Source organism: Rhipicephalus microplus, chromosome 3 (genome assembly GCF_043290135.1).
Source record: "Rhipicephalus microplus isolate Deutch F79 chromosome 3, USDA_Rmic, whole genome shotgun sequence".
In the NCBI taxonomy this organism is placed as follows: Eukaryota; Metazoa; Arthropoda; class Arachnida; order Ixodida; family Ixodidae; genus Rhipicephalus; species Rhipicephalus microplus.
In genome coordinates, this window is record NC_134702.1 from 122,603,174 (window position 1) to 122,630,915 (window position 27,742).

The 27,742-nt window shown below is 42.4% G+C and overlaps 1 protein-coding gene across 1 annotated transcript; it reads right to left on the reverse strand.

Moving 5' to 3' along the window:
• Positions 1 to 1,823: 1,823 nt before the first annotated feature.
• LOC142802938 (uncharacterized) lies at positions 1,824 to 27,302 on the reverse strand. Its single transcript, XM_075888022.1, has 7 exons — positions 26,892 to 27,302; positions 25,317 to 25,454; positions 20,892 to 21,071; positions 12,911 to 13,073; positions 9,633 to 9,728; positions 3,559 to 3,843; positions 1,824 to 1,828 (listed from the first exon to the last, which is right to left on the reverse strand). Exons 1-7 carry the CDS (start codon positions 27,225 to 27,227, stop codon positions 1,824 to 1,826), a joined length of 1,203 nt encoding a protein of 400 aa, XP_075744137.1. The 5' UTR covers positions 27,228 to 27,302.
• Positions 27,303 to 27,742: the final 440 nt, after the last annotated feature.

Here is a 27,742-nt window from a genome sequence, read left to right on the forward strand (position 1 = left end):
CCGTTCTTTGCACTATTTCTTTGCTATTGTTTGCCTAATATCATATAAAAATATGCTGGGCTGATATACCTTAGGCTTTCTCTAGTGTTTTGGTCAAAATCTAATTAAAGTGTGAAAAATTAGAACAAAAGTGCTGCCCGATGATTGAGCTCGGTTCTGAAAGATTCAACTTTACTGCCGAAGCAGCGGCTATATGATTTAGGGTCCGCTTCCAATGCGACTTGCACTGAAATAAATGACCAGCGAATAACCATTTTTGCTAGTGAGTAAAGGTATACCTCGACTTGGCACTCACTTCTTTCTTGGTACTCATTTCGAAAGTCACCCCGTAACTTTTTTGTAAAAAAGTGATGGTGCACCTGAACCCAAAATAGCCTTGATGAAACAATCGAGCATCCAACACTGCTCTGAGAAGCACAAAATTGCTACCACCGGGTACCTACCAGCAAAAAAAAAGATTGGGGGCATTATTAGCCTGGTGCTTGGTGGAAAGTAGTACATAATCACATCGAACGGCAACCGCAGTGTGGGGAATTGGTGGTGTGGTACCACTGGAGGCAGAAATAGGGTAATCACTTTTTTTCTTGATAGTGTGCCTATAACAACGCACTGAAGAATGAGAGACAGAAAATAAAAGACGCATTGTTAGCAGGGATGACTTCAGTTTACGCTTTACTGAAGATAAACCTTATAGTTGGATATCAATTACAGCAATTTGCAGCCGCTCGCTCACTAATGCGCACTGCTTCTAAGGCACTCCCGCTCGGTATCATTGAAATGACACGTTAGGTCAGCTACCGATATATGGTATTACTAACATAAAATACTCGTTTTCAAGTTCTGGAGAGCGCATGTCCTATATCCTGTCGAAACTTCTGTTCGGTGCCATGCAGTCATTGTCAGTGAAACTCCTCAACATTGAAATCGCTGGGTAAGCGTCGCCTCGCGAAAGATCTATGAACGCTCGCGCAGGGATTCTGCCGTTGCTGTCATCTCCAGGATACCCATATATATTGTTAGGGGGAGACAAAAAAAAAGGCTGGTTAATTTACAATATTTACAGCAACAAAGTGATCGAAACTTAAACAGCCAAGTTGGCGCAAACAGTAGACAACCTCCGTCCTCCTCTTCTCCAACCTCTAGGTATGCGGCCCAAATAGTACACAATACCCTCTGGCGGCGAAGGCCCCGACACGGTGCATTAAAAAAAAAAAGGCTGTAGCGAGAATGTGCATTATACACATGCATCGCTTAGGTTCGATGTGCGAAGGCTTCAGGCGCACAACGTGAACGATTTCGGTGCTGGGATGAGCCGACGGGGACGAAGACAACGGTTCAATCACATAAGTCACCGTCACGTCGCTCATTTTCCTCTACTTCTTCGACCCCTAAGGAAGCCGGGCACAATATATATATATATATATATATATATATATATATATATATATATATACATATATATATATTAATGGCTCGTGTTTCCGTGTTTTGACACAATATTAATGAGATCTAACAGACAATAATAACAATGAATGTAGGAAGTTAATATAACAAATGTAATGTAAATAGGAAGAAAGAAAAGGGGGTGAAAAAATAACCAGCCGTGAGCACGAACGCCACGTCGTTAACGAGAAATCTCTCAGGCTAGCTACGTGCTCTCACTTTGTCGAAAAATCGCTGTTATGCATCGTGCGAGTGACGTTCCAATCATTCGAAGACGAGATTGATGGCTATTGTCTGACACGAATCACGTATACTTTGTCTGTGTTGCTTTCATCGGCCGCACTCTGCCATTCGTTTTTATACTTCGTTTATAAGTGACACTACACTGCAAGAAAAGTGTTTCGTCACATTTTGAGAAAAGGATATTTTATAAACTAAGACTGCTCAGTAATTTTAACTTGATGACGGCTGAAATCTCTCGGCGGAGTTTTCTGACGTAGCGCGCTACAAAGACGAGTCGCTGGTTATATATATATATACATATATATATATATATATATATATATATATATATATATATATATATATATATATATATATTGATCTTTGTAGCGCGCTATGTTAGAAATTCGCCGAGAGATTACAGCCGTCATCAAGTTTAAATTACTGAGCAATCTTAGTTTATAAAATATCCTTTTCTCAAAATGTGACGAAAAACATTTCTTGCAGTATAGTGTCACTTATAAACGAAGAATAAAAACGAATGGCAGAGCGCGGCCGATGAAAGCAACACAGACATAAAGTATACATGAATCGTGGCAGACAATAGCCATCGATTTCGTTTTCGAATGATTGGAACGTCGCTGGCACGATGCATACGAGCGCTTTTCCGACAAAGTCAGTGCACATCGCTAGCCTGCGCGATTTCTTGTTAACGACGTTGCGAGATTCATACACAATAAAAGCACTGGAGAGGCTCTATGCAAGAAAAACAAAATAATTTTTGAACTGGAAAGGTAGGGTGACAATGTTTACCTAACCCACGTGGATACATAAACTTGGCGAAGCTGATAGGGCTAGGATATCTTTGATAGGTTTCATAGGATAGGTTATCTTGGAAAGCACCACTTGACAAGTGGTCCATTCATACATGTTTAGTCTCGTGATCACGCTCGTATCAAACCCCTCAACACGGTTCAAAACAAGAGTAGGAACACTCGAATGTTTGTTAAATTGAAGAAGATGGTATAATGTTATATCATTGGCAGAAATAGTCAAAGAGTAATCGAACTATTCTAATACTGCCCAAATCTTTTCGAAAGCTGAGGTTGATTTCAGCGGTGCGCAGTAAGGAGTAACACTATCTCGTAGAGGGAAAAAATTTCCCTCCCCTGGCGCCATTTCTTTGTCGGTGCTGACTCGCTAAGTGCCAACGTCTGATGGAGAACAAAACTTGACGAAACTCGAATGTGAAAGAGGCGCATCTGGACTGCCTTAGCACGCAGGAAGTCGATAAGGCACAGCAAAAAGTAGCCCACATGATGTACGATAAGCTTGCGAATCTCTCAAAAGAGATCGTTCTCGTAATGAGCAAACCCTTCATGCCTTCCTCAAACATTAGAAACAACAGTGCTGGCTACTTCCCCAATAGATGTCATTGGATTCTCGTGCAACATTTTCTCAGGTGTCATAGCACTGGAGCTGCTATACGTTTCTTTTTCGTGGAAGCGACATGAATGCCTTGCGTCAAAAAGAGCCCGAAGTTTTCACCAATGAAGGAAACATGCAAAGTCGCAGTATTTCTTCTATGCAGACAGCATAATAATTGGAGAGATGGAGAAGGTAACAGTGGCCTGCACTGCCAGTTTGTGGTCCGTGATCCCCTTCATTGGGGTTCAATTAACACACGCTTGGCGTCTTGGCACTCTACGCACATTCCGAGTCGCACGTGTTCCATCTGACTCAACCCCTCATTATTTGGAGCGATGAACACTAGTTGAGATAATCAAGAAGGTACCGTGTTGCTGCAAATATTGTATTTGCTGCATGTCACCTCGGCACAATTCCAAAATAATGATGGCAATTGTTTCGAAGATGTGCAGTGAATGTACTTACCCAAGTCGAAGAACTTGCTAAGGATCGCTAGATTCATGACGTCCTTGACGTGCACGAAGCAAGCTTCATCGGCCTTCTTTCCGTCGCGGTATCTGTACGGCTCAGTGAACTCGACCAACTGCCTATAGATGCTCCAAGCAACCAGGTATTGCAGGCCAGTTTTGCCCACGTATTGGTTATTAAAGAGCTCCTTAATGACACTGGTACTGCGTAGGATTGTCCAGATTGGGTGCGACGCCTTGTAGGTACCCTCGGTATACTTGTAAAACAAATTTTCCCAATGCTCTGGAAAACCAAGGACAAATATGGTTAAAGACTGTATTCTCACATCATTAATTTATCGAAAGGTTGATTGCTGTATATAAGATTTGAGTCGCACATACTTATTTCCCCTTATGCCTTTTTTGATAGAGTTGCTACCAACTGAATATTCGACAGCCCGTCGCTAAAATATCGCGAAATTCGGTAAAGAACTATATGACACCGAAAATGAATGGTGAATGTGAACTGATAAGTTACCAAACATTTATTTTGGATCCCGCGAAGGGTGATAAGACGAGGAGGAAAATGCAGATCGTATGCAACAGAAACCGCATATATTCTTTGCGAACTACCTTGCGTGTGGTGAAAATCGTAATAATTGTTGTTAAGAGAAAGTTATAAAGTCATGATTGGACGGTACAGGAAATGGTCTTAAATGTACGAATTATCGAAGGTATGTAAACAACACAACACATGAGGCAATATGGAAACTCCATCCAAAAATTGTATTCTAAACTCGAAGTTCTGAAGTCAGACGGGCTTATCCCTCGGGGGTGAGAAAGTCAGAGATGTGCAGCGCTTATATATGCTTGCTCGCCTTCCGTAGGGGTTTGCCGTGACCCGTCGCGAACCCTGGCAGTAAAGGCAGGGCAAAGACCCCGTGGAGTGGTTGATGTTCTCTGCTGTCTGCTTAATGTGCCAAGATAGAAGGAGGAGTCGCTGGCAGGTGTTAATTTTTTGTACTATAATCCAAACGCCGTCTGGGTAAATGAGGTGGTGAAACCATTCGAAGTGTTCCGCTACTTCGCTTGGTTGGCTATTCATTCGAAGGTGGTCGTTCTTGTGGTCTCGCATCATTTCACAGAAGTTGTTTGTTTCCCTAATAAAGGAAGCTGGATAGTCGGCGCACAGGATCTGGTATACGCCATCCTAAGATATTTCCGCATGCGCATGATCGTTGGGAGAGGAATGAAGCTGGCGATGCTGGTGGGTGTCTTGTGTGCGACGTTGAACCCTGCCTTTTTCAATGTATGGGCAACTGTTTCGCTGGCGCAGGCCATTTTGTGTAGCTGCTGGCGCCGACGTAACTGATGATTTGATCGCTTTCCCCTTTCCGCAGCTGTGGTTATTATTTCGACCCTCCCACCACAGAAAGCTTAAGCCGTGGGTGGTAGTTCGAGCTGCAGTGGAGGTAGCGTGATGTATAGGTGGGTTTTCTGAGCACCGAAAAGGAGAGATTATATTGTTGCCTTCTCACTACTACGTCTAAAAAGGGAGAACCGATTGGTCCCCTCTTTCTACTGCAGACTGTACTTCAGGCTTAAGATAGTTCAGGCATGCGAGCAAGTTGTCGACCTGGCCGGACTTCACAATACAGAATCAATCGCCCGCGTAGTGCACAATTATCTTGGGTATCGAGTCAAACACGGAAAGCGCCCTATTTTCAATGTTTTTCAACACATGCATGTTAGATCTATAAACCTTCAATATTTAACATACACGCAAGTCCTGTCTGGTTTTACATAAGCGCAGTATAAAAGCGTCCGTTTTCATCACTTCGTTCAGCATGTGACCGTACTACAAGACTCCCGCTTTTATTTACCACAACAGGTGCTATGTACCACTCGCTTAGTGTCTACCGTCCCTGACACGACACTAGACGAAACCTACTTCACATTTCAACTGGCCTGCAAGTGATAGCGACTTCATTACGTGTCAAAACGAGGTATGCCAGTACGCTCTTCCTCTTCAACAACTCCCACAATGGGCGAGTGTTCTTATATTCCAGGCCAATTTTAGTAAGTGAAAGTGAGGGTACTGTAAATGCGCATCGCGACTAGTTAATGGAATCTAAAGTGCATTGGCAACATGCTAATAGATGTCGAATTATTGTGTCACGACGCATGAACTACGTGTTTTGCATGTCGGGCTAGCGTCACAGCAGTCCGGACATTATCTACAGTTAAAGCCGAATGCATGAGCGGAAATGCATTCTTCTGCAGGATACGATCAGCTGGGACGTGCGTCTGTAGTCTAAAAGAAGCTCCCTACCTGATATAAATGCCAATATTGGTAACCTAATAGCCAGAATGTATTGCAAGGCCATTGCTTAAACTTGAAAGGGAAATAAAGAACGGTTGATGGGTAATACACATTAATACCCGAAAGTGACTCCAAGTGTGACAGACGCCATATAAGAACCAGCATTTTTCGTGGATAGTTGTGCATGGCTCATATTAGGTTTGATTGTCCAAACCATTCATTCTATAGCAGGTTACCTATTCTTGCTTAAATGAGGTGTTTAGCACAAGATTGCATTGTGATAGAATTCATGCAAAAATAACAAATATGAATTTTAGCGGTTTGCTTTAGTGTTATATGGCATATATTAAGCTTCTCTCTACATTTACCAACGGCACACGACCCTACTGTTGGCTATACCTGAATGATCAACAATTTGGAAACACTACTCTAAAACTGAACTACATATATTTCTTTCACAGGAATGTCACTACCACAAATCACGTCTCAACCGTACAATCTCTTGACTTAGATTCACGACCACATGATGCAAAAGTAAACCAGAGGACAAAAGTGCTGAACAGACATCTAAAATCGAAGGGCTGGTTTAAGCTAAAAGCTTAGATTATAATATTTATTCAGGTTTATTGAGCCGAAGGAGCGACGCAGTTAGGACAGACACATAGCGTAGGCTCGCTTAATTTCTAGCTCCTGGAATTATCAAATGTGTCACCTTAATGGAAGTAGACAGGCCTCTATTAGTTTTTCCATCATAGTAAAGGCAGCCGGTACGCTGGAATCAAATTCGCACACCGGAGTAAAGGCAGCCAGCACGCTGGTACTTCAATGTGTGCACTGAAGTAGAAACATACTTGTTATGTGCAACGCACCAACACGACTGATTGGCTGTGAGAGAGCTCATACCCCGAGACATAAGTTCTGGTTGGCAACTGATAACAACGGAGTGCGTATTTTCCACATGGCACCGGTTGGCGAAAGTCGTCAAGCCAGCATCGCACTGACGGTGAGAGCAGTGGGCGACAGCACTTTTTAGTTCGTAGAGTATCTGGTGAGTATCGGGTCAACAGCCAGAAAAGCCTCCTGTACGTCACGCTACACTTTTTAAATTTTTCCTACAGTACCTGAAACACTGCTCTTTGTGACGGCCCAACGCGATTGACCCAAAAGACAATCCGCAGGAGCCTCTTCGTGGTAAGCGTCCGTGTCACTTGGGAGCAGTCAAAGTGATAGGCTAGAGAGCATCGAGCTTGAGTGCCGTAGGCGATTAGGACAGCGAATGGGGTACCTCCAAGGAGCTACATAAACATCCGACCCTGATTCACTGAAATTGATAGAGATTACCGTGGAGCCTAGAGTAATTGGAAATGGACTAACATGCCAGGCCAGAATTGAGACATACTTTTTTTGTGCCCGTGAGTATGATGCCAATAGGGCTAGTTGCCACAAATTTTACGTACTTCACACATTAAAAATGGTATATATAATTCATTACATAGTTTATTAGATGGTTGGTGTAAATTGCGTGCGTTTGGCTTCTGAGCTTTATTTTGATGTTTGTTTTAGTCAATAAATAATGTTTTGTTTCAGTGGAACTGTTTTACACTTGTCCTTTTACTTAGTGCATGTGGTGTATTGACTCGAGACAGCTTAGGAGACAAGGTGAGCCGTATAGCCACCATAAATTTTAGGCAAAGTTTATGTGCCTTTTTCTCTATAACATGAAAAGCCACTGCAATTATTTTACGGTCATTTTGATTATATGTCATTCTCTTTCTTACTAATACCAATTCAGAACTGAAACTTGTCGTTCTAGTTTTTGATAGTTTTTTGCTCCAAGTACCTACTTATAACTCGCTAATAGGAATTAGTTGCGTTGAAGAAGAGCCGTTCTTTACACAACAATATGTATTCTTCAGGGTCTTCCTTAGCACCTCCTCGAAGTACTGTCCGCAATTGACGTTTCTAGATTTTGTGTTTGCTGAGATAAAGGAACAAAAGTACAATAAGCTTGCTTTGAGAAGGAAGCTTACTAATTTGTAAACGTTCATTGCATCAAAAAATACAACATTATAACACCCAATTCACAGACCCGTTCAAAAGGCACAAGTCAGACACTTGACTTCATTACCATTGTTTTTGTTGTTGTTGAAACGTCTCGACTGGCAAACTTCCTTGGTCGCCTGCTGTGCAGCCCTGTCAGGAAAGTACTTTTGAGGTAGGTCAAGGGTGCGTAGGCCTTCAACTGTGCAGGTCACTGACTTAACTAAGAAGTTGTGCGCATCGACATGGGTTATATTTCCGTTATAAAAGTAAGCACGGTATGAAGAGTGAATATTTATTTCCTTCAATGTCCGAGGAAAGCGTTTTAAGTGCGTAATCTTGCACGGAAGTTCATAGGCTCATTAGGCTTTTCGGTTTCCTCATGGAGACATTTAGAAAGTAATTCTCGATGCTGTTCTTCATCCACGTATAGTTCACAATTCAACTGCCTTGGTAGAGTTTCAGCGTCTTCCGGGCAAAGGCCTTGTGACTGATAGGCATCTTTCAATTCCGTGCGGACGTGTGTGGCCCGGATGGCCTTCCACTTGTACTCCAAGCTCGCTCTATTTCCTTTGAATGGTTAAACGATAATACTTTTTATTGTTGCGAATAAGACACCACTAAGACGTTCCCGACCACATATAGAATTTCCTATCATAAAGCTTGATGATCCTGCGGTATTTCGGAGCCAATATTTTTCTGGAAGTACAAATGCACTGTAGCCTTCTCATATGCTTATAGCCCTTGAACTGCAACGAATATCTTGCTACTTAAAAATAGGGTAATAGTAGGCTGCTGCACAATTTTCAACTATTTCATTTAAAAAACGATTCCTAAAAGACATATAAACGATTTATTGTAGTGCAGCACCGGCCGCATATTTGAAATAGTACGCAAAAAAAACCATTTTTTCAAACTCTTATTGCTTATCCTGTCTCTTAGGCGGCCAGTTCTGCTGGCTGTGTGTAGTCCTGTGAACTAGTGTAGGGTCAGTGGGCGTCCTATGCGTAACATGGACGGTATCTCCTAAGGCGCTAGAGGATACAACATAGACGCTACTATAGACTGCCACTAAAGACTTAAATAATTCGTCAGAGTCGCCTTGAGACACTTTTCAATGCCATGTTCGCATGATACGTGTGAATTTTCACCTTACAACTTGGAGAGTTCCTTTGAAAATTCACCAAAGACAACTCGAAAGTGTAGATAATCTTATCTGGCTATTTCGGAGTGTTCTTTATATTACATGACCACGTCTCTCAACTTCATTATGTAAACCAAGTGCACGAAGGGGGAGGTCGATGGGTGCCTGGCGCATTGACAAGATAGTTTCTGTATTCACGAACTCGCTTTAAACTTATACATCAGATTCTTCGCCTCAACTATGTAGTATACATATAAGCTCATATTTATGACTCACTGGGCGATGTTTGAAAAAAGAGTCATAAAGCTTGAGACATCCCAAATATTCCCCCTTATGAGCACTTCCTATTATGTTTGGTTTGTGATTTCCCGACAATGTAGCATTCAAGTACTGAAATGACACCTGAAATAGCGTGTTGCAATAGTTGTTGCTATAGCTGGCCATTATACACATCATATCAATTCCATCTACGTTATACAAAAGGACGATCACAATAAAGATACCAGCTTAAACTAAGAATGGTTTCCCGACAGAAAAAAAACGTGTTCGGTTGGTACAGCGAAATGATTTCAGTATTTTCACCTACTTCCAGTGACGTGTGGAGCCGTGTGTTCGCCCAGATCGTAAATGCCAATGAACTGCTTCTGAGTCATGTTGATTGTGTCTTTCTCGATTTGTCGTACTACAGAAAAAAGAAAAGAAGAATTAGTGATGCTCACATAGAGCGCATCAGGGAACTTTTGGTGCGAAAACTATTATATAATGTTTAGCGCGCCATAGGGAAGGACTCAGAGAATGTAGGCCACCTGGAGTGATTTCTCATGCGCGTAAGTGAAAGTACACGGGTCTCTAGTTTAACGCCTTCATTAAACGCCACTTCTACGGCCAAGTTGCAGCGCGCGGGTTTCCGGTAACCAGCTGCGCATTGTAGTTCGTGCAAAGCAGCCGTGGGGCAAGAGATAAAGTTACTTCAGTGCTTCCAGTTCTGAACAGGTTTTACGTCATATTTCGCAATTTTCAGGGTGACACGCGTTTCTATTTACGCGTGCATCATGCATACATATTATGCATGACATAAAGCACATGGCTTTTTGGAGGTGTCCGCCGCATACGCTTGCCTAGACAATAGGCTTTGTGGCTAAATTTATGGGTTTGTGCGTGGCAAAATGTCAAGGTGTTCATGAAGTATATAACCAGTAGTGATGTAGAGCTTTTGGTAGCGATTCAGCTATCGATACTTCTAATAGCTGAATCACTACTGTACTATTGGTGGTAAGAATAAGCAATAGATCGTGCTATCAAGAGTTGATTTGAGAAAACTACCGATAGCAAAAAGGAACCACGTGAATTCATTGAATTTCCCCAGCACAGGCTGTATGGTGGAGAATGAGAAGAGGGCTGAATTGGAAGAATGTTGATACTCTGGTGCTTCTTCGCTACGTTACTGGGCTCAAAGATCTTCGAGATGAAAGGTTCATTGTTGCGGGAAGCTTTCATATCAGGCCGAACTGCACGACGTCAAATATTTAGTAAATTGTATGATTTCAAAAAAAATTATAAGTATTCATGCTAGTTATTTCAAAAGATTTTCTGGTTGCTTTTTTAATCTGATCCTTTATTATATATATATATATATATATATATATATATATATATATATATATATATATATATATATATATATATTCCGTTTTACTGAAGAAATAATTTGTGTGGCGAACGATTGCTCATGAATGAAGCGAATTGAGTGTTGCTATTAGTAGGCTCTTGAAAAAGTATTTGCAATACTGACGACCAAAAATGATATTACTAGTTGCACCCAATTGGACAAATCACGCTTGTAACACAACCAATGGCCCGTCTGATTGCCCTTCTCATATTGTATTGATATCTGAGCAATCGATAGTTTTTTAATCAATGAGTGCCTCAAAAAGAATGCCAAAGCTAGCGATAATCAGTTTTTAATAGCTTTGCAACATTCATGAGGCGTCGTGTCATGATCGCGTGATCTCACATGAATAACGTGAAAAATGTCGTGCATAGCATGGCATGAATGAAGCGCACAAATGACAGCATTTCATTGCACCTATTATTCGATTGCGGTGTCTCGAGGCACACGACATCCCAAAAGGTGTAATTCATGTCATGAGCAGCATTTACTTGTATACAATCAACAGCCCTTGTCCTGTTTGATATTTCTGTGCTTAGAGTTTGGCTTGAGTTACATACCTCCAGACAGTCAAAATGTCCACTCTGCTGGAGTGGAATGCTGGAGTGGAATGCTGGAGCATTCCACTCCAGCAATCTTTATTGCCGCTGATTGCCCAGTAGGCATCCTTACGCTGATTGCGTAAGGATGCCTACTGACTGAAAACTGTTGTTTAGCAGTGGATATGCCTGACTAAATCATGGCTAATGGTGGCTTGTGGATGCTAGATTAGGATAGTGGCTGAGACAAGTGACTAATGCTGCTAAGCGCTCAGTCATTTGGTCTAACTTTGAGGCAGTTTCTGCGAATGCTTGCTTCTGCTAGTATGTTCTGCACTACCGGCTCACGTTTGTCGGCGAATTCAAGTTATTTAATTTGGATGCTTGGGCTTGTTAGTACGACATAGATGATAAAAAAACTGGAGTTTGGTACACGCTATAATTTATCCGCCATGTCATACCAACGTGTGAAAGCGTGCACTTTACTTAGTAATATATCTGGTATAATGGGTCATAAGGTTGCTTTATTGTTCAGAGATAAGCCATCATTACCTTTTGCGCCAATGCTCTTTTTAATTGAATATTCTGCAGGCTCTTCAGAGCCCACGTAGAAGTGGGGACAAGAAAATACATACTGAACGCATAAAATCGTACATTCACAAATAACAAGAAAGACGATACAATTTATGAAGCTCATAATTCAAATTGGACAGACTTTACTAAGTTCAAAAATAATTTGTAATACGTTCATAATATTAAGTTCATAATTGACTGTATTAAGTTTAAAAATGTTTTAACGCACACAGATTTTCCTCTCACGTCTGGCACAAGCAACTTCACACAACGCTGTTGTTTTGGCCCTCGTTTTTTTGCGCTACTTCTTTTGAGGTGTTTTAGTTTACTGCTACAGCATAACATTGCTCATCGGTGGGCAGTATAGCCTACAGTAGGTCGATGTTGTCTGCCATGTATTGTTGACAAACGTTGTCTTTGGGCGTTGTTCAGCACTTCCTAACGTTTATTGCCAGCTCTTTGAACTGCCCATAGTTTGTACATAGTCCGATCTGGTTGATGTTCGCTACAGTGGTGCTTCTACTGACTCTAATCTCAGGAAAATGATTAATCCACAAGTATTGACAATGTACTGCCTTTATAGTGGCTGTTCAACACAAGTTGGTGCAACCGAATGATATATCTTGCGCTTGAATGTGAGTGCTGACACAACGTGTGGCTGTAACTTACAACTCACTCTTCAGAGTGTCCCTGACGTGTCCTGGAAGCTTATGTAGGGTTTCTAACTTCGCAATAAGCAGAATGGAATGTGCTTGCCTTGTACCATTGGCCAAAGACAAACAGTAAGCCAGAACTTGTTATTCGCAGAATCATTTGCGTAATACTTTTTTGTTTAGCCCATGAGACCTGCGAAAATATTTTTCTCCAGATATTTTTGGGACTTCATCGATTATCTCATACTGCAATATTAAACCTACGAGATGTTCAAGCAAATTGTAAGATTCACAATTAAAACAAAGCTACCTAAATATTTCCAACGGAGAACATTGAAAAATAAACCCAAGTGAAGCCTCCCTCGCAGTTGCGTGCACACCTGTTTCAAATATATGCATTGCCAAAAATGTATAAAACTTGCCAACTCACGTTGTTCCTCGTAGGCGAGTATTTTCGTAGCGTAGCGTAACTGATCTTCATCATGCCTTACTCCATATAAACGGAAAAGCCGGGCGTAGTCGTTCTCATTCGTATATTTTGGTTTACTGCTCCTTCGCAGTAGCCAGGCTTCTTGTTCGCTGCTGTAGCTCATCTGCGAATAAATGAAAAAAGAATGTTCGTGTATCTGTCGTTCTTTGTGGTGTTGAAGAGGGCGCCACTACTAATGAGAGTCGTGGTGCGAATTACAAGAGACAAACCTCAAGATAAAACGAATTTGCATAGTGCGCAGAAAACAACTTTTTTTTTCACAATTTGGTGGTCAGATAACAGACTCAGGCTCACAAGACGCACGCAGTTCTCAACAGTGTGGCCTATAAGAGCTGAACAGCCACGCCTAAAACATGACGTTAAAAACATCTTGGACTTGATTCGATGCTTTGTATATATATACAACGGAACAAACAATGCAAACACGCTAAAAGGAGCAAAAATATTGTGACCGCTATATCTCTATTTGATACTGTCCTTATTTTTGTTGTAGATGCGTTGTGATAGTGCGCAGCTGGTAGAGCTGCCACGCCCTCTACTTCATATCATTTTCTTTACGACGTCGACGGCCATGCGATTGATGCATCGTCATTGAAGGCCAGTATGCAAGTCCGGATTTATTGTCACATTAGCCTTACCATTTCACATTAGCAAGCCGACAAAGCTACATCTTGCGAGAGTTTAAAATATGCTGACGCTTTATGTGACACCTCGACGAAGGGTATGTCACGTATGTTGCATGAAGTACCAGCGTTATCGCATTGTGCTTTATTCGGTAATTATTTATTCGCATGTAATGAACCTTTAATACAGCAAGGCTGGACAAAAAATATCACTAATACACTGTTGATCTTGATTGATTGATTGATATGTGGGGTTTAACGTCCCAAAACCACCATATGATAATGAGAGACGCCGTAGTGTAGAGCTCCGGAAATTTCGACCACCTGGGGTTCTTTAACGTGCGCCCAAATCTGAGCACACGGGCCCACAACGTTTCCGCCTCCATCGGAAATGCAGCCGCCGCAGCCGGGATTTGATCCCGCGACCTGCGGGTCAGCAGACGAGTACCTTAGCCACAAAACTACTGCGGCGGGGCACTGTTGATCGTTGGCAAAAACGCCATTTTGGCACTTTCGGCATTCACATTTCCAGAGTATGAGCGCTTTCCCGCGCACTAAAGATACTCGCGAAAGGTAGGAAAAATATATCAGGTAGCATGTTTGATTGATTGCCCTGAGTGCAACGGTTGAATACGTTTCATCTACAAGATATATGTTTCTCTCATCAGGGTTAACGACAGTGATAATAAAACGCAGTGGTAACAATTATTAGATGGATGGTCGCATTTACCAGGTGATATCGTCGCATAGCCACCACCCTCTGCGGAGCCCTGTAGCATTTAGGCGGCCACTCTCTCCGCCCTACCCCTTTTAGCAAAGTACTGTGCAGAATCGATAATCAGTCAGTGACGACCGGCTTCAGAATCGAACGTTGCGGACGTTATCCTAGTAATCACAGGTATTAGCTTAAAGCAAATATCAACCAGACAACTACCGGCCTAATCCCTAACATGCATTTTCTGTAAAACGGTGAAGCGCATAACTGCATCACATATCTACAGACACCTGGAAACTAATAATTTTGTTTTTCATTATTGAACATCAATTTTGTAAACATCCGTCATGTGATACAAAGCTGCTCGTGTTTTCCACCGACTGGCGCTTTAGCATGAACAAATATTTACAAAGCGATACCATTTTCTTATACTTTTGAAGTTTTTAACAAGGTGGCCTGTCTTGGTTGTTTTCAAATAAATTTAATTGGTGTGAACACACCTAGCTTGTTATAGTATCAAAAGTTTTTTATTATCTCGACATCAATTTATTGTGAATAAGAATCGTGCTTCTCCCCTTGGTGATGTGACATCCGGAGCCCTCAAGGCAGCGTTCTAGATCTTCACTCTTCTATATTTACAGTACAGGTTGCAAAGTAATACTTCCTCAAGTATAGGACTATTTGCTGTTGAATGTAGAAAATTAACATTTCCTAAGGATCACGACATCTTGCAAAGTGACCTAACCTCGGAAAAAATGCGGTGTAAAAAATGGTTCATGGTGTTGTACTCTGGAAAATTTATACTCATTTCAATTTCTTGCAAACTATTGAGCTATGACTTCCCCTACCTTATTAACAACTCTGACTTCAAAACAACTCTGACATATTGTTAAACCATGTATTACGCTTAGAAACACTTCTTGTAACGGAACCTAGTCTGCTTGAACTGTTACTCATTAATGACAATAAAAAGGAACTGGCTACAGACAGTGTACCTTATATATTCCTAAAAAGATATACAGATCGTTTAGCCAAATACCTATGCTGATAAATGATTATCAACCTGTACTATACCACAAGATTGAAAAACCACGAAAACTAATGCAGTACGTAAGTCTGGTCACAAAGCTGAAGTCTCCAATTATAGACCCATCTCCCTGACCAGCTCAGTCAGTAAACTTCTTGCACACATAGTGGTGAAAAGCATAACCACATACCTTGGAAAAGAAGCCATCATTTCACGTGATCAACAAGGCTTCCCAAAAGTTGTACTTACTGTCACCTAGCTTGTTGAGCTAATCCACGACATTTCAGTTAACATCAATGAAGGAAAACAAATGGACCTTTTTTCGCTTGATTTATCAAAAACTTTCTATCGGGTCTCGCATAGTAAACTCATGACGAAAAGTGAATCAATTTTAGGAAACGAACTTATCATGTCTTGGATTCAATATTATCATACCAACCGTTTGCAGTTTGCAGAAATTCACTAACTGTCATCCACTCTTTCACGCGTCCCATCTGGAGTGCCTCGGTTCTTTTCAAACTTTTATCAAATGATTTACTTTCTAACGCAGCTGTTAAAATTAGATTGTTCGCTGACGATTGAATACATTATCACAAAATTAACTCTTTCGGGAGTCACATATCTATAAACGAAGCACTGCCCTCAGTTTCTAACTGGTGTAAAACAGACGCTAAGGGCGCAGCGTTGTCAGTGCATTTTTGAGAGAACGCACCAATTAGCACAGCCCAAGCAGGGTTATGGCGGCTCCCAGGGAGGCGTTCATGAAAAGGTGAATATACTCCTACGTAACATTGACGTGCGCGCACGCTGGGCGCAGCGACCCTACGCTAGCTAATTGATTGATATGTGGGATTTAAATCGCAAAACCACCATAGGATTATGAGAGACGCCGTAGTGGAGGGCTCCGGAAATTTCGACCGCCTGGGGTTCTTTAACGTGCACCCAAATCTGAGCACATGGGCCTACATTTCCGCCTCCTCCGGAAATGCCGCCGCCGCCGCTGGGATTTGAGCCCGCCACCTGCGGGTCAGCAGCGGAGTACATTAGCCACTAGACCACCGCGGCGGGGCCACCCTACGCAAGCAGAACGCGAGCAGCCTCTAGTCTGTCGCCAGACGAGACCGGCGCGGCCCGGCGGTAACCGGCACGAAATGCGACATGCATTTAGCGCCGACTACGTTACCTAAACTGCACTGCGTCTACTTCTCTTCGTGATGGACGGACGCTGGGCGCTCTAAAACGTGCAAGCGTCAAAGCAAGGCGGCACGCGCCTGCGAGTATATGGCAGACAAAGCGGCGCCTGGCGTGGAATCGCCGTCGTGACGTGACGAAATGAGCGCTGGCGCGGGCGCGCACCGGGCCACTTCAAATTGTATCACTGCCTTGAGTGTGGCATGTAGTCACGTTCTCACATGACATGCATCTCATAATTATCGTGTGTGCACCAGTCACATACCTTCACCATTCATTCCCGTCCCGCAATACCAAACTTGGTATATGTAAGCTAGCGAAACGGCCGCGAGCGCATCATGAGTGTGGCATGTAGTCATTTTGTTACATGACACGCATGTCATGATTTTTATTTGAGTGGCTGTCGCTTGTGTTTTCCACGCAGTCATGTCATACCATACCAGTTTTGCAACATGTCATGAGAACGGAACTACCGCAAGAGCAGCATCACCATGAAATGCTAATCATGACATTCATGGCCATATGCCATGACTTTCATGTCATGACGAGTCACTCATGCTCGTATTACCGTCATGTTATGCCATACCAAGTTTGGTATTGGTACGATTATCAAAACGGCCGGGAGAGCTGAAAGGCGTAGGCGCATAGATAGATAGATAAATAGATGTATAGATAGATAGATAGATAGATAGATAGATAGATAGATAGATAGATAGATAGATAGATAGGTAGATAGATAGATAGATAGATATAGATAGATAGATAGATAGATAGATAGATAGATAGATAGATAGATAGATAGACAGATAGATAGATAGATAGATAGATAGATAGATAGATAGATAGATAGATAGATAGATAGATAGATAGATACGCTCACAGTCACTGAAGTTCGCTTAAAAATGCGTCGCATTTTTTATAAAACTTCAGACTCACCAACTCACTTTCTAAAAAAAGGGTAGCCTTCTTAGCCATGAATACAGATTCGAACTAACTAGATTAAATTTCATGCATCAACCAAGTAAACATTGATACCACTACATATATTTCGGTAACCTCATGTAGACCTACACGTTACACACGCTCCGTGACACCAACTGAATATACACACAATTCTAACTGCTTTAAATATTCTTCCTTCCCGAGAGCCGTGAGAGACTGGAATGAACTAGATCCAGCAACTGCTAACACTCACTAACTAGACAGGTTCACTATGACAATAAAGTAAGCTTAACTAACTCAGAACGGTAAATTTATGATATTATCTGATTTAATTGTGAACACCTCTATTTGTATGTACGGTCTTCTCTTCTGTCACTTTTTTCTGGAGGAATTATGTTTTATATTGTACATGCTGTAGTTGTCTTATGTTGAAATTTATGTATTTTTAGCGCATCGTTGTCCAACCTAATGTACTTTTTCACTTCTGATTACAATAAAACATGAAGTAGGGTTCAGTCATTCAAGTATCTAGGGACAAACCTAACGGACAATCTTTCATGCAGACTTCACAGTACTGCTATTTGTGCTGAAGCATCGCAAACGTTTGAGTACACTTACTGCAATCTGCATGAATTTTCACCTAACAATCGCAAGGTAGAGTACCTGACGTTCACCTGCCTGCATGCAGAATTCGCTTCATCTATTTGGCTTTCACATCAAATCTATTCATTGCTAACTTAGAGCTTCTCTCGTTTTATTACTGAGATAACGAGCGCCAGTCCTGTGTTACAAAAATTTGCTGCACCCGTTGCTGCACCCTTGTCAGAAATGCCGCTGCTTTTTCTTTTTGTGTCTGCTTTACTCATATATCCACAACACCAGGTGCCTTTCACTCATTTCGAAAACTCCCATTGCGCATCTCCACGCACCTTCATAGTCCAGACAGATTCAAGCGCATCATTAGTAAGACAAGGGCGATTATTATTATTTGAGGCCACATGCCTTCAAACTTTTGAACGACCTCTCTGGCGATACCACTTTGATCCTAAATCGCAAACCTCGCTCGGCCACACACTCAAAGATTTCGTCCTTATATAGTCATTTCTATTTCTATTCAATAGAAGTGTTACCTCGTATATTGTGTGAATGCTGTGTAACGATCCATATATTGCTTAGTAGTATTGTAATTGTTGCAAAAATACTCGGCTGCTGCGGCTGCATTTCCGATGGAGGCGGAAATGTTGATGGCCGTGTGCTCTTATTTGGGTGCACGTTAAAAAACTCCAGGTGGTCAAAATTTATGCAGCTATCCACTACGGCATCTCTCATAATTATATGGTGGTTTTAGGACGTCAAAAGATACATATCAATCAATTGTTGCAAAAATGTCCTGTGTTTTTAATCACCAACTGGCAATGTTTATTGAGTCCACATTTCTTGTCGCTTCACGCATGATTTTTCTTTATTTATTTATGTTCTTATACGTGAATGTTACTCTTCTTTTCCTGGCTCTTTATAACATCGCCGTATTTTAATTCATGTTTGGGAATCTTTAGCTTATATTGGATATTGTTTTGTATTTTATAACATGTCACATCTAACCATTTATTGGCCTCCTTACTTATTGCTCCGATAAAAAGCCTGTAAGGTATTTTGAATAAATGAATAAATAAAAACTATGGACTGTCTGCCAGAAGGAAACCCTGATAGGATGCGAATTAGCAGCTGTGCGCATGGGGTTGACCCGGTCGAAACGGGCGCCGATGTGCGTGTTTGAGAAACTGCTTGAAGCGAAACTCGGTGTTGCGTTTACACGAGTAAACGTTTTTTCGAAATGCAAGGGCATGAGAGCCAGATTAAGTTTGTCGTGTAAGTTTAATCGCAGCTAAACGAGCCGAAAGAGTGTTTCCACTTGATGTGTGGTCAAGGATTGCAGGCAGTGGAGAGGGTGAAGCGAAAGAGAAGTATGTTGTGACTGGTTGGAGGAACTGGCCGCTGCGGGCACTGCAACGATCGTGCTGCTGGTGAGGGAGACAGTGACGTCAGCACGCACCTGCTAGAGAGACGTGAGAAGGGAGCGTGACATCAACGCGCAGCTGTCGCGTCATCTATTTGGCACCACTCCAACACTTGCGGCGGGGGCAACGCTATGCGGTGCGTTCTTACGAACGCACGTACCTTCGGTATCACACACGTGATTCAGAGCTGCTCTGAATCTAATAAATTGTTTCTTCATATACTTTACAATACATTTGGCATCACCGATGCAACTTACATAAATGCACCATTTTACTTTTCTAAATGTAACGACCATGAACTTGAAATTTATGCATATCGGTCCAGGAGAAATATGTTCACACCTCAAGTTTTTTCTAAGTGTAGCCGAATGAAACAAGCTCTCTCAACAGCAAGCATTTTGTCAAAATAAAAGAAAATGAATTGTTACGTTGAAACTTTTTAATTGGTGTACCACCCAATGAAGATAAGGTTTGATTATTGAATAAAAATACAGAAATAGCCAGAAGTCTAACGATTTTTTCTCTAAAGATGAAATCATTATTTGTCATTTTGTAGAGACTCGTGTACACTTACCGCCTTTTGACATGTTGATTAAGGCAGTCATTCAAAATTATGGCTGCCTAAAATAAATTAGCAAATTTTATGTGCCTGTACTGCTAGGACCTTAACGCTTTTGGAGATAGCACACCTGAAGAACAATCTTTTCTTCAATATACTTCAGTATTTCTGATGCAAAGCATTGCTTTCTGAACTATTTCGCGATGCTTTCGAATTTCTCGCGGAGAAACCTGGAACGAGTGTCTCCCATAGGAGATATTGACCTCCTGTATCCACTTTGCTATAGGGATACCTGGCTGTACGGACATACCCGGGGATCTCAAGATACCTGTTTAGAGATACCTTGTTGGCAACTGAAATGTCACTGTAAAGAAGAAGACAAGATTCTTTGCATCAAATTTTAAATTTTTTGAACTGTTTTTCCAAAAACGGTGCACGTGGTCTTATAAATACAAAGTGTGCCCAACATCCTTGTTAACTGACCAATAAGTGAGGCTGTGCCTGTTTTAAAACAATATCCTGTAGATACTAAAACGTACATAATCCATTATCATTACAGAAGCATTAGAGAAAGCACTCCACGTAGATTGGCCACGAACTAAATGCAACGATTTCATAACCTCCAGCCACGCTGTTCAACAGTTCACTGCAACAAAGCCGAAGCTCCCACACCGCGTTCAATCACTTCGCTATACACCTGTATCACTACTGTTGCAACGCGAATAAATGAACGCACGCTACGAACCAGATCCTGTTCATATTAGAGCTTGAGAACCGTCATGGACGTTAATCACTTGGGTGACCTCTTTATCTGAGCTCATTGAAAGCGAAAAATCAGTGCAGTACCTCAATAACTCTCTTCCCGTGGTCAAATCGTGTGTCTTGGGGATCAAAGGAAATGATGACACCCACTCCGAAGTCAAGAGAGCCACGCACCATGATCTCAACCGGATCGACACTTTGAAGAATTTTCATGTTCAAAAAGTCGAGGTTCATCGTGTTCATCCATCTCACCAGCTCCATGGTCTGTAATGAAGGTGCCTTAAAATTGTGTGAAATACAACACACTATCGCAGTTTTAAATATGACACTACGTTACAGTGCTTTACAATATTCAATACAATTCAATGAGTAGTGGAAAAAGTTAACGTACTTTCGCACTAGTGGTAAACAAACGTGCCGCGTGGACTTATTGTGGTGTGTGGTGCCGAGAGTAAATCACGTCAAGCTGACGCTATGTGGTGAGTGATTCTAACACGGCATTGCTTTCGCTCGAAATTTCTCTTTTTTCGCCGCTCTCTAGAATAATAAATCATTCGCCCCTTACAATTTCATTCACTGTTTCCAGTTACTAGGATCGCCGTAGATGTAATTACTAGTGCGTATATACAAAATCATCAGTTGATAGAAATGTCAAAGTAGGATTGAAACCACTTGATATGAACAAAAGTCGGAAATTGTGAAGACTTCGCAGCCAACAATGCCGAAATAAATTGAACAGGGAAGAAGTTAGGAAAAAATAAAGGCGTGAGAAGGAAGCTCATCGAAGGCACCAAGCCGCACCAAGCACGGAAAGACAGAGGCTTGAATGCGCGCGTCTTTTTGTTTCTTTTTATATCTAAATAAGCTAAGACAACAATCAAAGCATATCTACGGAGTGAATGATGATGAGTGGGGTAAAGCACTGGAGAATTTTATCGCTAAACTGTGAACCATCCGCGAATCTTGCTGACTATGTCTTCAAAGATGTGAAAACACTCTATATATTTATACAAGAAATATTACTATTGGTAGGTGGTAGCTACACGTTCATCCCATTCCCCCTTCATTATAACGGCTTTATGGTCGCTGAAGTGATGGATCGGTGATGGGGCGTAGCGGGGTGTTTGCGAGGACGAAGTAGTGGGCAGTTTGCAAAGGTGAATCTATAGGTGGTCATGTAGAAACAAGGGATGGGCACAATGTAAAAATCTATGGTTCTTCAACGTGCACCTGGATACAAGTACACGACCATCTTGCATTTCATATTAGCTACTTCTTAACAGTGTTGGCTTTATGGTCGCTGAAGTGGTGGATCGTTGATGGGGTGTAATGGGATGTTTGCAAGGTGGCTACATACATCAACGGAGGAAGGACAGAGTCACACCCCAGGGAGCTTTGCCCCTTAAAGACAGGCAAGCAACGAGCCATGTGAAGTTGAGAGCTGATAGTCTATCAGGTGGTATTCTACAGCGCTATGAAAGTGCAAAACAATCTCCTTAGAGATAGCGCTGCAACCTAGCATGGAATGACGAACTTTGGTGCGACTGCACATACCGGACCATTCTCAATTGTATATTTACTTAAAACGCGCAATGAAAGAATTGTTAAAAAAGAAAAAAAGTAAAATGAAAGAAATGGTGTGTGGTGGAGGCTCGCTGGCGACCACCTGCTCGTAATGCAGGTCCTCACCAGAGCAGCATTGACCATCTTGGTGGAGTACTTGACCACTACGTCCCTTAGTAAAGTAACAATTAACCCTGCACCCTGAGTACCCAGAGGCTGCTAAGCAACTGTCCAAGGTGGCGCTCAGACCTGCGACACATTGAAATGTGCTAAGAATCTCTAGGTCTGGAAAGGCTGCCATCTGAACTTGGCTACGGCCAACGCTCGAACGCTATCTAGTAAGGCTAGTCTAGCTGTGATATTCGAGCCATTAGAGGGTTTTTAATGGGATCTAGTAAGGCTCAGTTAAGTTAGGATGATAAACGAGGCTCATACAGGGCTGAAGAACGAACATGTCCTGTATTACTGAGGATTAGTCTGAGGATTAGTTGACAGAGAACTGGGAGCGTGGTTTCTTGTACGAAAAAGTATATTTATCAACTTGGAAGAATACTGTAGCAAGAGCGAGAGGGTGGCAAGTATCTTATTCAGTTTGAAGAAAAGGCACGAAATGAAGGTGGTACTGGCCTAAGCGCCTACATCAAGCCATAATGATCATTTTGTTGAATGCTTCTATGAAGACGTGGAGTAAGTTATTGATAAAGTAAAGACACAGTATATTTTTCTAAGGCGCAGCTTCAATTCCAAAGTATACAAGAAACAGGCCGGAGACTATGCAGTAGGGGAATATGGCATCGACTCTAGCAAGGCCCCAGAGAAGTTATTGGTAGAGTTCGGAGAACGTAGTAATTGACAAATCTTGAATACCATCTTCAGAAAACGGGTAGCGAAACTAAAAATGAAATAGCCTTGATTCTGTGTGCACACCCAGACATTGTACACGATGTAGAACAAGTTGGAAAAATCTGATGCAGTGTTCGTAGAATGGTAAAAGTTCGTATTCACATAAAAAAAAGCAAAGGCAGAAACTGATACGCAGGAAGGGAATAATGAGGTAGCGGTGAGGAGGGAAGTACTAAAATTCAGACTTTAGCACCAGAACAAATTTGAGGCTCTAAACGAGGTACCAGAAGTTCGTTTTGACACACTAAACAATTATCTTACGAGTATCTTCAAAGTGTGTGCAATCGAAGTCGGAGGTACAGTCACTAGACATGTCAATGGCAAATAATCTGAGGAGACAGAGATCTCTTCAAGAGAAGATAAACCATTAAGAGAAGAGAAAATGTATGTATGTATGTATGTATGTATGTATGTATGTATGTATGTATGTATGTATGTATGTATGTATGTATGTATGTATGTATGTATGTATGTATGTATTCACGTAGCCACTGGTGGCACATACCCGCTCAAGAGTGGGTATGTGCCACAAGGGTTGCACAGATAGACTAGCAGACGGACGGTGGATGGATGGACGTGCTCGCGTACGAATGAATGGACGCACGAATGAACGGACAGACGGATAGACGGACTCACGGATGGGTGCATGGACAGACACAGGGACACATGGACGGACGCATCGATTGACGCACGGATGGTCACACGGACGGACGGAAGCAAGAACGAACGAATGAACAGAAGCACGGACGGGCTGACGGATGCTTCGCCCCACTCATCATCATTCACTCCGTGGATATGCTGTGATGTTTGTACCGTCCCCATTTTCGGGTGTCTTTTCAATCTCAAGATTTCCGCATGGTAATGAAATATTCTTTAACTACGCCTAGCCCGGTTTCAAAACCTGTCTTCAGTAAAGGAGAGGCACGAGGCACGTGCCGTACATGTAAGCGTGGTGACGGTTCGCGAAGAGAGGAGTCACCTGAGTGCACGCGCGGCAGCCACGAGAAAGAAGTGATTGATCGTAGAAAAGCTTGTAGCACGTGACCCGAGCCGGGAGGAAAAGTACCAGAAGATGAGCACATACACTGCCTTGGGACGCCTAGCTACGAAGACATGGGAAACGAGAGTCGCTACCGCGACGGCAGCAGGATGACCACCGGGTTTTGAGGATGTCAGCGTGAGAGGCCCTGAAAGTGGCCGTAGACCTCGGAGGTTCCGAGTGGGGCTGCCCGGACTTGCCACGCCCTTTCGCAGCACTTCCCGGTCGACGTGCATCTCTTCCACTTAGCGGCAGTACGGCACAGCCCACACCTATGAGCAGAGCGAACTTGCAATCAAAAGAGTCCATGACGACGCTAAGACTATCTTAGTGAGGCCGAAGAAGACTACGACGTCCTCGCCGTCGGCGAGAACGACGAGAGGCTCGTTGGGCCGGACCGACCAATGGCGACAGTGGGAGGTTCAAGAGAAAGTCAACGACGTACGTGATAAACCTCGTCATGGCATCGGAGAGAAGTGACGTGAACCGTAAGATCGTTCGATGATTGAAACGCCATATTAAATTCGGAGCAGTGCTAGCGCTAAGAACGGATTTACACTGGTTTGCAGACTGTTTTGCTTGTACTGTTGTTAAGCAAGTCTTTTGTCCGCGAGTGTTGGTTTTGTTCTCGCTTTCGATTTTACGCCTTTTAATTTTGCGTTATAAAGTGTTTGTTGATTGTGCCACGCCCACCTCCTGACTCACTTAATTCCATCAGATATAAGCGCTCCCGAGATAGGTTTGTGTCAGTAAGACTTTTTTTTTCTTTTCTTCATGTTAGGCAACCGTCTCTTAGATGCCACCGCACAAGAATAATGCTAGATTGATGGTGTGCCACTGTAAATACGATTGCCATGTACTTTACTTTATTTGCCCAATTCGATCGAAAGGTATTGGTCGAATCAGGCGATACCATCTGGACACGATAGTATATATCACATGCAAAAAGGCGGACTTCTCGAAGGGAGCCATTTCACGAGAAATTAGCTGATATTACTTGTTACCTCTGGTTGGTTTGATGAGGCGAAGGACACACAGGCTTTATACATCGCAGATGCTTTCTCAAACGCACTTTGATTATTTTGTGGTGGCTCCACGAATTTGAGGTTCAGATATGCTTCCACTCGTATAGCTTCTTGAATCTGTAAAGCAGACAAACAATACTTGGCATGTGCACAGCACTCAAGAATCCGCGACACAATTTTTTTTACAATAACATGTTCGCACAACCGCTTGAGCTAAGGACGCCATCTCCTGACGACTATTAATTGTAATGATGTTTTCTGCTATCTACGTGTTCGCACTGATATTACGCCGAGATGACTCGAAGTCGAGATGGTAGAAACAAAAATGTGTTCGTTACTTAGTCCCGAATTGTCCTATTTCTAGCTGTAGGTACTGCACATGATTTTCCATCACCTTTAAGCCATATACACTGCACCGAGGGCAAGCTGCGATTTTTCTTTTGTGAGAACACTTCATTGCTTAGGTACGTGAAAATACCCTTCGCACGTTCACAGCAGTTTATCCGGGAATACAACATATGGTTCTCACATAGCAATTATCGAATAGGGAATAATTGAAAAAATTGAGCGGCAATTTTGTGTCAGAAGTTGCGTACTTTTGGCAACTTCAAAAAAAGTTTCATAATGAGTCATAGTACACACAACCGAGAACGACGGATGCCGTCATCAACAGAGCACCGAGATAACAGCCTGTGTGACCGGCAATGAGAGATCACAGCGCCATGCAGGGCGTTGATATACTTACCGAGATAATTTTATCCAAGCAGATTCTTTGCAGTCAGGTATTCGCAGAGCTTGAACTCCTATGTCGACATTTACATTCCTCTTTCTTAGTAAAAAGGCACACAGTAGAAAGTAAAGACTTCCCTGAAGAGCTCAGCCAAGCTATACAGTACAAAAGCGGAGCACGAAGTGGTCCCTTCCACAAGCGCCTTCTCACAACACAGATGATCAGGTGCTCCTTTCTGAGGGCTGTCTTCTACCAATTCCCTCGGTTCGCTAACAGCTGGCGTCAACCATAAGTGTTGTCTAAATCAGAGGCCCTCCTTGCGGCGAGCGTTGTTCACGTAATTGGTGTCACACTCTATAGTGTGTTAAAGTACTCAGTAGCAACGCCAACTCACACCAAAAAACACAGGGTGAGCGGGGTCAAGTTTCGTTTTGTACACTCGACGTATCTTTCATTGCCTGTTACATACCTGCCTGTGAAGGTTCTGTGTAGCTTTTTGGGACAAAAATGGTAATAGTTGTCCAGTCTCTACTCCGCGGATGAATTGCCGGCAGGTGCATCGATACGATGAAAGGAGAAGCAGCCCACAACAACCACACCAACGTGTTTTACTATGAATTCGTTTGGGCCAATTCACAGGCAACTCGAACTATACGTACAAAATAAAGCAAATGAGTTCTGCGGACATCCGCAACGTGGTGGGAGGGTTAAAAAATTGAACTTAACAGCGACCCATTTAGGGCACGAACTCATAAAAAATCCGAACAGAATTTCTTGTGCGAGCAGTTTTGGTCCTAAATTGAGAAGAAGCTAATCTTACTCACCTGTTCTGTAATGCTCGTTCCCCTGTACTTCCCGCACACGTACTTGTAGAAGTTATTGCATGGTTCAACACCATAGTCAAAGTTGGCGCGCAGTGTCATTGCCACATATCGACAAAGAAGTCCGACGCATTCGTTTCCCTCAAGGTGGGAAGATGGAACAAGATGTCTCTGTTCAGGTGGCGTAGTCACTGAGGTATTTTTAGGTACCGTTGGAGGCTCTTTTGTTGTCCATGTTGGCTTTGTCGCCCGAGATCTAGGTACATCTAGGGCCGATAATGTGTCCACCTGGTTGCACGGCGCAAAAGAAAGTAGTTTATAGGGAAGCAAAGGCTGCATTGAGCTACTATGCAGTTCGCTTCAAAACTAAAAACAAAACACGTCAGCATGAGAACTGCCGCACGAGAACACACGCAGCTGCCATCAACAAGCACAATACGCAATCAAAGACACAATACTAAGCAAAGTCTCAGAGTGCAGACACCTCGTGGTGAATTTTACTGCGAAACTTCAATGAAGCGTACATATACAACACACAATACCTAACCAAATATAATAATATTCTTTAAACGTAGAAATTTCAAATAAGCGTCGAACGATATGGAAGAAACACTGTACTTTCTACGCATTAGATTTTTCTTAGGTTACGCCTCTATGATTTCGGACCCTAACCAGGAATCTTGGAAACAAGCAATAGAAAAGCTTACAAATCAGGCTGCACGAATCGTCTTTAGTAAACCACGATACTTTTTGAAGTGTCACTGAAATGAAAACGTTACTTGGCTGGGAAAGTTTAGCATATAGAAAAAAAAAACTTGTGACTCATATTATTGCACTGAATTTTTATAATCAAA

Bases quoted from the DNA above. Each gene is read 5' to 3' on its own strand.
- LOC142802938 (XM_075888022.1), bottom strand. From the start codon at position 27,227: ATGCAGCCTTTGCTTCCCTATAAACTACTTTCTTTTGCGCCGTGCAAC. The intron at 25,455-26,891 runs GTGAGTAAGATT...TCTGCTTTACAG, and splicing joins GAACGAGCATTACAGAACAG to ATTCAAGAAGCTATACGAGT. The intron at 3,844-9,632 runs GTAGGTGAAAAT...TTGGTTTTCCAG, and splicing joins GGCTCCACACGTCACTGGAA to AGCATTGGGAAAATTTGTTT.